The sequence below is a fragment of the Labrus mixtus genome, chromosome 10, assembly GCF_963584025.1.
Source record: "Labrus mixtus chromosome 10, fLabMix1.1, whole genome shotgun sequence".
NCBI classification, from domain to species: domain Eukaryota; kingdom Metazoa; phylum Chordata; class Actinopteri; order Labriformes; family Labridae; genus Labrus; species Labrus mixtus.
In genome coordinates, this window is record NC_083621.1 from 22,181,139 (window position 1) to 22,193,142 (window position 12,004).

Here is a 12,004-nt window from a genome sequence, read left to right on the forward strand (position 1 = left end):
TCTGTTCACTTTTCTTCTAAACTTTACACTATTGTTGTAGCAGCTCTCTGGTGTCTCCTATGTTGTCATTTCAGTTCTCATCACCATAGAAACTCTACACTGCTCCTAGTGGTTACATGCATACTGCATCTCTTGGATGTGTAGTGTTAATTTGTAAGAACGTGCACAACCCATGCTCCAAACCACCACAGGTTCGCAAAGGCTGATGTTATGCATTAGTACTCGTAGTTAAAAGCAAGTTTACTCACTTCAATCATTAGCCCAGGGAAAACAAGGAAAAGTATCCCAAATAAAGATGTTTTTAGTGAGTCTCTGATCAGACATCTTCACAAGTCTATTCCAAAGCCGAATTTCACTTTTATGTCAGATGTTTGGAGGCTCAAGTCCCATATCTCCATTCACAGCCAGGATTGATGTAACTGTATGGACTCCCAGGAAGGACCTATCATATACAGAACTTGGATGTTCCCCCAAACACCAGAAGCATAATCCTACACCAGGCACACACAAGATTGATTAAGTTGTGTATGAAATCCCAGATCTACAGTGTTTAATACAGATCCCAGAGCTGACTGAGTCAAAACACTGACAGCTTCTTTTGTGTATGTCAAGCCCAGCTATTACAGACCTATGTATAGATTTATTGATCTATTTATGCATTTGTGGGTCAGAGTCCACATTGTTTGATCTGTGTATATCTGTGTATGCATGTGTTTGTGGATCTATTTACACATTTGTAGATGTAATCACTGTACTGAACGACCAAAACACCACTGTGGATAAGACTCACAATCACGACAATACACTCAGTCTTCAAGGTTAAGAAAAAGGTCTTAACTTGCAAAAAATATAGACAAGCAAGATCGGCAGACAAAATCAAAATCCAAAAAACAGCAATGATCAAAAAACTAGGGAACAAACACACTGGACCGCTTGACTCAAAGGACAAAGACAAACTGGCACAGAAGGGAGGGAAGACAGATTCAATACTAAAGGTGATTGGGAGATAATGAGATGCAGCTGGAGACAATCAGGGCAGGGTGACAATCACACAGGCTGTAAAACACATGAGGGCAGGAAGTGAAGGATCTGAAATGAGACACAAAAATAAAGCAGGAAATACTACAAGGAAAAAATGAACATAACTTAAGATGTAGAGCTGGACATGACAAAGTCGCACTTGCACAGAGTTTTGCATCAACAATAGCTCCATACTGTCGCTTCATTCCAATGCCAACTGTAAACCTTTCTTCCCAAACTATTCCATTTCCATTTTTTTTTTGTTGTGAGATTCATGTTTCTTTTTGAGCAAGCATCACTCATACTGCTCATTATTTTTCAAATTTGCAGTTACCAAAAAATGTCTCTCTTTCTCTGATCCCCCCCCCCCATAATTTCTTAACTTGCAGACTTAATAAATGACAGAGACTCTCCAACATTGCAATTTCATGCTCAATTTGAGGGGAGCAAATAGTACAGAACATCCCAGACGTCACATGCTTTCTTCCCATTCTCCAGGTTGGTTTTTCAGTGTTTCTCTCTTCACCTTTTCTTTGTTTTACTTACACTTCCCTCTTGCCCTTCACTTCCTCTTCCCGCCATCCATTTTTTGAGGATTATGTAAATGAATGAATGATATGATAATGAAATAACACAAACCAATGACCCAGTCTGCACGTTGTTCTCTACCCATTGTTTATTTGTCTCTGTCTGGATAATGTCGGAGGGCTAATGGAGTGGATAATTGAATGGTGTATTTTGGGTCACATCACTATGGTTTCTCTGTTGAGCATTGGAAAGTCATCACCGTGTCTCAGTGATTCTCTCGTTCATAGTGTTCTTTCACACGATGTAACCTTTAGTTTATATGCAGATTTGATGGAGTATGTGTGAAGTTATGCACAGTGGACATTTGTTCTGTGGATGTTTTTAGGGCACGGAAAGTAGACCTCATTTCTGGAGGAAATATGACTTTGTCATCTGCTTCAGGATGCACTGATGTCTGTGTTTGTCTTGTGCATGTGTTGGGAAGAGGCATATATTTATCTGTCTAAGGGCAGACTATGTAGGGCAACAATCCATATTTAACCATATTTAAATATATTTAATAATGATTTTCTTTTTTTAGAAAATGTTAACTGATTCAAAGAAGAAACATTATTTTTCTTTCCTGCCTCACTGAGATGTTATTTCTGCAGCTACATTATTTAACAGGATGTTTTTCAAATGTGAAATTAGTATGGTATTAACTGGGTGAAATGGCTCAGTATTTTATCCTGTGCATTATTACGACAGTGGAATCTACCAGGTGCCTTAGAAAATTGTACTTATCAATTGTACCACAGACATCATTCATCTTCCATTTTAAAGGAGTTTAGGAAGCTCCATATCAAAAGTGCACAAATGGTCAAAACAAAATACAAAACAATGTCTCAAAATCAATCTCTACAGATTGAATAAGATCAAAGAAAGATATCGACCGATATATCAGATCCCCCCCAAATATCAATATTGGTATCGGCCCCCAAAAAATCCCATATTGGTCAGGCCCTACATCTTGTACACTTGTTTTCTAAAACGTTAAAGTGTTTTGCTTTTGTCATTTTGTTTTATTAAATGCAAAAATGTTTTCCAAAATGTAAATTTGTCTCCAGCTTTGTAAAAGTGTTTCACACTTTCTAATTTTGTTTTGCACTTCCCGGCCAACGTACCTCTACAAGCTTTATCTGCATGCTGTTTGGTGCTTTATCAGACTTTCTACAATAAAGACTCCTAACCCTCTTTATACAAATCCTAATTTTACCAGTGTATTGGTTTGTATACACACATATACATGCACATGTAATGCATGTGGGAGAATGTGTCAGCGATCGATAACTGTTTGTGTAGTGTTTTATGAAACATATGGCCTGTATTGCGTACCGATCTAAATGTTTCACTCAACCCTGCTACACCAGAGATGAGCCTAGCTATGATGCTTGGCTGTGATGCTGGCCCGGAGAATGACATCATCTCTGCCTCTTTATTTTACTTACACACTTCAAAATGCACAGATAGCCACAATAGACTGTAAAAGCCGTCCTGAAGTTTACAACAGTATTAAACAATTTCAGCGTTAATCTTTTAGGAATTTGCAACAAGTTGTCAACAAACTGTGTCATTAAACTAGAATCAGAATTCGGTCCGTCTTATTGACCGGGTATATAAACAGCATGTGCCCAGGAAACTGACTCGGGTGAACTAAGCTCTCTGTGTACAACACTAAATGAAACATAAACAATGAACTCATTTGCACACGCCTACATTAGACACTTAGCGCAGTGTTGTGGAGTGCAGATGATGCATAAAATAAGATAATAAATGATTTAGATTAGATAAATATAAAAAAGACAATAAGTGTGTAAGCAGCAGGATGTGTATTTAACGTCTTTGTGGGTGAACCAGGCAGGAGCAATAACAGCCATATTTACTCCTCCACTTGGTAAGAGATTGACACCTAACAAATGCCATGTTTGTGTGTGTGTGTGTGTGTGTGTGTGTGTGTGAGTGTGTGTGTGTGTTCACAGTTTAAACTTTAGCATGTCTTTACATTTGTGGATGTTAAATTGAAATCCAGACATGAGCCCAGGTGGAAAAGACATGAACTAAGTGTGTATATGTTTCAGAAATCAATTGAGAATAGACACATGAGAGAAAGTGTCGTTGTGTAGTATTGTGTATCTTAGAAGGTGATTGTGTAGTTTTTGCGTACATGGGATGTACACCTGAAAGCACACACACATTCTTGTGTGTTTCTGTGTGTTATGTAGATCAGCATCTGTTTCTTATTTACAGTGACAGAGTAATGAATTGGGGGCTGTAATGGTCCACAGAGAGATGGACAGATTGAACAGTGAGTGAGGAGGAAGGAGAGCTGTAGGTGACGTAGACACTCAGTCAGACGTGCGTATACTTACTACTGCTGGGTATAAGATCTCTGTCTGGTAGAAACAGCTTGTATCCGTAATGCTTTTCCAAAACGTCTGGCAGAATCTCCAAAGCAAATGTTTCCTCGTCGCTGCTCGTCCTGCCAGGAAAAGAAAGATGACGGTTCCAAATTTGAAATCAAATTCGAAACAAGACATTAGTGTGAACCCTGGTTCTACCTGCAAAAGATGGTAAATGTTGCTACATGTATACATGTTTACTGAATGTTTATTTGTTTACAGCCTGCTTACATGTTTACAGAAAAAGCTGAGGCTAAAACTAGGTTTTTATTTCAGAAAGTTGTGTTTTTCCTTTAATGAAGTAACTTTTACCATCTTTTTCAGAGTGAGATTATAAAATGTAAATTTTGTCTTACTGAGTGTGGATTTCATACAGGGAGTTGGTTCGCTAAGCATACAGACTGGAATTTAGGGAAATATCTTGGCATAATGACTTTCTTTAGAAAGGGGGGTAAGGGGAGAAAAAGTGGTTGCTGATTTTCAAATTACAAGTCAGCATATTTGACTTCTTTCACAAATAGCACTGTGCTCCTTTCCAACTGGAGGCGAGGAGAAAGAACATAATTGGGAAATACAAATAAAACGTAACTAAAATAGAAATGTACGCATGCTCTGGGAAAAAAAAGAAACCACAGCAAAGACGTGTTTTTTTTTTCTGGTTTAAAGGTTCTACTATTAAAAGTTTGTGCTTGATTAAAGTGTTTCCCCAAACTGTCAACGTGGCAATGGAAGCTGTATTAAATCTACTTAGAAAACAAACAAGCTTTCTTTTCTATTTCTTCTCTAATTCACTGGATCGAGGTTAACAAGTCCTTCTTGCGCTGCTCACAGTGACGATGGAGCGTTTGAGAATCTGTGTTGTTAGCTGAATAAGAAAATAATGTTTGATACACCTATGTGTGTTCATGAGTAACTCACCTGCCCAAAGAGTCCAGGTCCACTTTAGTGTAGGACAGATAGGCATCGTACTCCTTATTATCTGTGAAGAAAGACACGTTGTGTAGTGAGTAGGATCAAAGATACACAGGCCAGGGGTGAAATTTAAAAACATTGTGTAGGCACCAAAAGCACATTTAAGTGTTACTTTACATTACTATTCTGTTTTTGTTGTTCATCCCTCTCTGTAACTTGGTGAGTGCATGTAGTACTCTGGTGGATAGGTGCTGATAAAAGCTCTTTTTCTTGTCTGAACTCTTGTTTGATGACCTGATTTAAAAGTGGGCAAACAGACTTTGCTTACCGTCTTCAGCTTCATCACTTCCAAAGTGCCTCCTGTAGCAGAGCATGATCTCCATGTTGTAACACTTGTACAGTGCAGTCAGGACTCCCAGAAGCAACAAGATGACCCCCAGACCACCGGCCAGCTCGAGACGATACATGTCTACACCAGAGAAAAAGCAAAGGACGGATCCAGGGAGAAGTGATTAGATTCATGCAGTAAATGCTCAAAAAGTCAATCGTGGCTGAATAAAAAATAAAAAGTTATAACATACATTCAACAGTGTTTCAGACTTTGGTCACTGTATGACTGACTCTGTATTTCAGTGTTTTAACCTAGAGTCAAATCTAGACTGATTATGTAGGACCTTCATCAGTCTGTAGGGACTGTGGGTTGGGAACCAGAGGGTCCCAGTTCAAGACTCGGTGCAGATCAAAATATGGAAGTTAGTCTGGTAGCTGCAGCACCTCCTGAGAACTGCTGAGTCTGTTATGTTTGTTTCCTTTTGAGCACTTTAAAGCAACCAATGTGACCTGAACTAAATGATTGATTGATTTTGTTATTGTGTCACACATAAACAATATGCTCAGTCCAAAACAGGCTTCCATCATTATTAATACAAAGAGACCAAAGACCTAAAGCCGACACTTAATAACAATAATACTAACAGATCAAACCACCCTGACGTTTCCTCCAGATTTTAGAGACAAATTTGGCCAACAAATAAAAATTTAAATCAAGCATTCCAATCCTGTCGTCATCAGAGCTCCAAAACATTTCAGGATTCTGAGCGTACATTTCATTTACCAAAGTTGTTCTTAACTCATCATAAAGAGGACAATACAGAAGAAAATAAGATTGAAAACGTAAATTTTTGACATCCAGAAACTGGTTCCATTTTTTTTCTGACTTCTTTGACGTGATCCGTCACCACGGTATTAGAGACCAATGAGAGCAAAGAGCGCTCTGCACGACATAATGGTGAAGCTAAAGAGGAATGATGAAGTTGGTACCAGGAGATTTAACTATGAGTCAGAGAACAAGTTTGTCGAGCTCTTGAAGAAAACGTTCTCTTGGTTGTTGTTGTTTAGAGTCCCGTCCCTCTTGCTTCATGTCGAACGTGATGATTAGTCCGAGTACCCCTGTGTAGTCTGTCATGTCTGTCAGTCAAGTCACAGTAGGCTACACATTCAGGGCTGATCGTCTAATCTGACACCGTAACCATGGTAACAGACAAAATATTGTGTAGTCTGACCTCGGCATTACGGAAGCAGTAAAAAATTGTAATACTGGTGTGGTGGGTTGAAGACCAAATGGCCTTGGATTTACTCGTCTATGTTCACTTGAAGAGGAACAAACTTCCACAGGACTCCGAAGTAAAACTGATAAAACAAATTCCTTTAATCCACAGTTTTGTTAAACAGTCTTACTGGATGATTCAAAGTCAAGTTCTCCTGATCAATGAACTATACTACGGTAAAGAAACCATGTGGCTCGGTCCTTAATTGATCCTCAACTGCCTGAAACCGGTCTAACCCTCCCACAGCACTAAAGAGCTCTCTCTACAGAAAACCCACATGAATTAAATCAAATTACCTTTAGCTGACTTTTAATACATTTTATAACTTAACTTATACAATGAAATCCCTAAAATAAAGATGAACTCAAAATGACACTGCTTATTTATTTACGTTAACATGTATGAATGTAACTTGGCTCCTACAACTGGGAAACATATCGGCTACTCATACATTATGGAGACTGTTTCCTGTTTTGGACGTGTTTTCAAACCAGTTTTGAGCACAAAAAAAGAAAAGTATTTTTGTAAGGGAATTGAATGATTAGTTTGTCACATGGGAGGCTCATTTATGAGACGTCTTATTTGATAGGACAGTTGATAGAGTAGGAAACCAGGGACAGAGGGTTGGGAATGACATGCAACCAGGAGCCACAGGTCGGACTTGAACCCGGGCCGTCTGCCTGGAGGACCATAGCCTCTGCACTTGGGGCCGACCTAACTTCTTGCCATATGGCCCCGAGATGATTTTTTGGCAAGAATCAACTGGGCTGGGTATCTTTAAAGAAAGTAGAAAGATTAAAAAGTATTCCAGTACAAGTATTCTACAGAAGTAATGCTTAAGTCACTAATTCAAACACATGCACCTGCTCTGCCTGATTAAGCTCCAAAGACCACCTTGAACCATCCTGGAAAACTACAGAAACCCTCTTTATGACTCACTATTAAACAAACCTGAAGATTACAAGTTAGAAGAACACACAAAGTCAGCCTCAATACAAAGTGTGCTTCCTTGACTGAGAGAGACAGATGACCTCACGTCAGCATATCAGATACACACATACATGATCTCAGATGGTGTGTGAGTGTGTGTGTGTGTGTGTGTGTGTGTGTGTGTGTGTGTGTGTGTGTGTGTGTGTGTGTGTGTGTGAGAGAGAGAGAATGATAGTGCTATCATAGGCAATATGAGTGTTTGGGAGATTTATGGAACATGGCTGGTGAATGACACCATGGGAAATATGATCTATTACTATCTTTCTCTCTCTCTTTTTTCAAACACACACACACACACACACACACACACACACACACACACACACACACACACACACACACACACACACACACATCTCTTTCCTGTTCCTTTTCCAACCTCATTTTTACAAGGTTTATTAATTTTCCAAGTCATGACAGGGAGGAGTAACAGTGATCACTCCTTTTTTAATTCTAGATGATGTATATATATATATTTTGTTTTAATCACAGATGTTTTGTACGGAGGCATATTGCATTTAAAAGAGGAAAACAAATCATGGTTTCTTGTTATTAAGAGTTAACAAGAAAAGATAACATTGCGGTATAAAGAATAAAAAGATACTCGAGGGTTAGTGAATTTTGCATCGCAGAGGGCAGAGGTGGGAGGAAAATTCCAAAGGTAAGGATGACAAGCGTTATTGATTTGATTCTGTTTTATTTCCATCTTGGTTTGAGGCATCGGGAAATATTAGTGTCTTTGAGTAATACAGATGATATTCTCATGAGCTTGTCGACTTTGTGCAGGCATCTGAAGTCTTTCAGGTCGTTCAGATGGAAAGCACGCTCTGACCTCTTTGACACAGAGTTATTCCTTCAGGGTCTGTTGAAGAGATACGGTATGCTTCACAGATATAAAGTCATGCATCTGAAATGCATTTATGCTGGCTACGTGGTGTTACATGATCTTTTTTCGTTGCGAGATCTGTACCGCACAATAACAAGAAAACAGGCAGAATTCCCCCCATATGAATTCAATACACTTCTGAATTTTTAAGAATGAGGCATACAGTACATACAGAAGCCTCTGAGCATCTGAGCCTCTGCATCACATTATTCCTAACTTTGCTATGCTGTCGTTTTCACCATTGTTTAACTTTGAATTATTGGAGCCCTGAAACATTTTTACTGTTTCAATTCTGGTTCAGTGAAGAGCCCTATGTTACATGAGAAAAATCACTGAATCAATAAATCAATCAATCATTTGACAATTGACTATTTAATACTTAGTTATAATTTATTCTCCAAAGTGTTTGTCTAAGACTCTTTTTTTTCCTGCCTTTGTTCAGTAGTAAAGTGTTTCTGGGTAGAACCGGGCCATCTGGCACTCGGGTAAAAAGGGGGGCACAAAGAGCATCACAACTCCCGTGAGACTGATTATTTTTTAATAAACATTTGTCTCAGTCTAATAATGTGCCATGATGACAGCCTGAATGTTGTGACGTAGGTGAGTGAAAAGGTGAGCTGACATGTCAGCTCTTTGTTGCAAGCAAACCTGATTAAATTCTGCATGTCATTGAGCCTTCTGTAATATACTGCTTCCTTTTTTATAATAAAAAAAATATCCAACAGGTTTATATTTTATTCCTTACATCTAATTAAGGCTTTGTTTGCATTCAGTTTTCTAAAAATCAATCCAATCTGAGGTTATTTTGATGTATTTTGTGTCTAATTTTAGATTTTTTCACTTAATGTTAGATTTCTTCAAATCTTTTTCTAGCATTTATTTGAATATTTTTCATATTGTTATGTCTTATTTTTCCTCAAAGCCATGTATTTGAATGTTCATTATGTTATAATTTCTTCATTTTTAACTCTGTAAAGCACACTGAAATTATTTTTTATGAAAGATGCTCTATAAATAAACTTGCATTGCCCATCTTTTAAACTTAGAACACCTTCAATATGAATTTGTCCCTTACCATGTAGTAAATAATAAGACATTATGTTTTATCACCTTGTCAAAATGTTACACTTCTGATGACTCATTTTCTCATACTTGCTGTTAACCAGCTGGAAACAGGTCTTCAAAAACACATGAGATCTTCCTTTTTTCTGGTTGTATCCAGCCAGAATGGTTGGGGTTAGATAAAAGGTTTGATTGAAGGTGATGCTGTTGCTTTCATCATTCTTCCAACAAATCTCTCTTTTCATGTCATTGAACCTTATGGTGTGTTTGATATTTCTATGTTTCACCAGTAGATGTCTCTCCAGCTCCACTCTTACTTTCTACACTCACGTATACACAGAGGCACTTTATAGTAGAGAGAGTTGGAGAAAAATTGTGAAATTTAACTAATTGCCAAATATTTGCTCTCCAGTGAAATTAACTCAGATTGCTTCCATTAGTAATGAGACCCATTTAGAAACTGACGCCTCTATCTCCTCCTGCCTCCATCCATCCCTCTCTCTTCCCATAAGTTTAACATGGTCCTTTCTCTGTTTTCCTCTAATCACTCTATATCAATTCATTCTCAAACTGTGGTACGAGTACCACTGGTGGTATGTTGGATCCCTCTTGTGGTACTCTGGAAGTCTCAGATTTGTCGTTTTAAATGAAGATGTACAAATCAAATGGTTGGCCAGCACATCTGTGATGGTCAAGCAATGGAAGCAGGTTACATTTTTTTGTATTTGTGGCTCCGAACGGGAAATATTAGAATGTAAAGTGCGGCAGATTCGTCGAGCAGCACAGCAGAAACTGAAGTCAACGACATATGACTAGGACATCCAGTTTGGATTCTTTTGGAGAGACACAAAGACTGAGCCCAGGCCGTAGTGTGTGGTGTGCGGTCAATAATCAATAAAATGCATATCAGGAATAAAATGGCCTCCTGTGTAAACTGTATATGTAGTGAAATAGCCTTACGCTACTGTAGTTCAATGATGGCCATAATGGTGGCCAAACATTTTCTGTGGTGGTTCTCATCGGTAATGTTTGAGAACAACTGTTCTATATCATCCCCCCCAACTGCCTTACTTCACTTGCTACCTTTTAACTGAGGTGTGAAAATAGTGTGGTGGTTGACTTTATACGTTGTTGTTTTTGGAGGGAGGGCTGGGCTGGGCATGATGAATGGATTTCAATAACAGTTTCACACAGATAATGCTGTTATGTCCTCTTTTCTCTACAAGTTAGTAACCCTGCCACTAACCCAGTGATTTCCAAAGCCCTGTATCTGTTCATTTCCTTCCAGAGGCTGCAGAAGAAGAAGTGCATTTAGCATCTGTTGCCAAAGTAGTTTGTCAAATAACATTCATGACCATGATATAATAAAGCCTGGGAGCTTTCTCCAAACACACCATCTGTCTCATCTGTATATTTGGAACCACCATGAGATGCTCAAATGCTTTAACATGCAGCTCTTTCTGAGGTTATTAGAGGCTCAAGAAGTCCCAACCACACTCTGGTATTGAAAACCTGTATTTCCCTTCAAATTCTAATTAACGCAGAATCGTAATTGTATTCAGAGAATATAGTCCTTTTTAGTCACTTTCAAGTCTTTCTGACACATCTGTGCTTTTCCTTTTCTCTGTTTCTGCCTTTGATTAGAAGCTTTTCTCAGAAAGACTCAGGGCCTGAATCACTATGTATTAATTGTGGCCGCAAATAGCTCCAAATATTTCACATCATCTGCTCACGCTATCTGCCCCCTCTCAAGGTCCAAGGCTGCGTTCAGACTGCAAGCCGTAATGCTCAATTCTGCTGTTTTGGTTTGACTGTTCACATTGCTTTCTAAATGTGGCCTGTGTCAGACTCCTGTGGGAATGCACAAATGAACGTTTTATAAAAGTGGCTTATATCTGAGTCACACAGGTGCAAAAACAAACGGATTCAGGTTACTTTTGGCTGCAGTGTGAACCCAGAGAGACCGGAAATCTTGCAAAATGGACAGCTAATTGGGAGGAAGTGTTGTCAGGTGACTGTTGACAATGAGGCGCAGCTCAAGTTGACTGTCTGAACAAGCTCGCAGGTGATGCCTCATTTATGTCATTCATATTTGTAGACTGTAGACAATTTGTATTTAATTCATATAGAGGAGGATTTGTTTTCCTGATCACTAGAAAGCTTGAGCGTAACATCTCTTATAAATACTACGGCACAGTGACCACCGAGTCTCAACAGACGCTTATTGCTCCACTCTGTGCTTGTCTGTTAGTGTTTGTGAATTTGCAATGTGGCTGATGTGCTGACAGGGGTCAGTTTTAAGAAGAAGAAGATAAACTTTATTAATCCCGCGAGGGGAAAACATGCTACACACACATAGGCACAAACAGGATCCTAAAGTATGAACATGCACTATGTCAAAGTGAGGGGGCTGTGAGCGTTCCTGAGCTGGTGGGAGAGGGGGTTTGGTGCCTTGCTCAAGGGCACCTTGGCAGTGCCCAGGAAGTGAACTGGCACCTCTCCAGCTACGAGTCCAATTTCCATTCTTGAACTGGCGACCCTCCGGTTCTCTACGGACTGAC

At 39.0% G+C, this 12,004-nt stretch overlaps 1 protein-coding gene across 2 annotated transcripts in view; it reads right to left on the bottom strand.

The window, feature by feature from the left end:
- Positions 1-12,004, bottom strand: part of il1rapl2 (interleukin 1 receptor accessory protein-like 2) — a 288,013-nt gene that overhangs the window by 8,238 nt on the left and 267,771 nt on the right. For both annotated transcript variants that reach the window (XM_061048776.1, XM_061048777.1), the window contains exons 9-11: positions 5,227-5,367; positions 4,905-4,965; positions 3,957-4,066 (exon numbers count right to left, since the gene is read on the bottom strand). In XM_061048776.1, the coding sequence (XP_060904759.1) occupies positions 3,957-4,066; positions 4,905-4,965; positions 5,227-5,367 (312 nt within the window). The remainder of the gene's footprint in view (positions 1-3,956; positions 4,067-4,904; positions 4,966-5,226; positions 5,368-12,004) is intronic.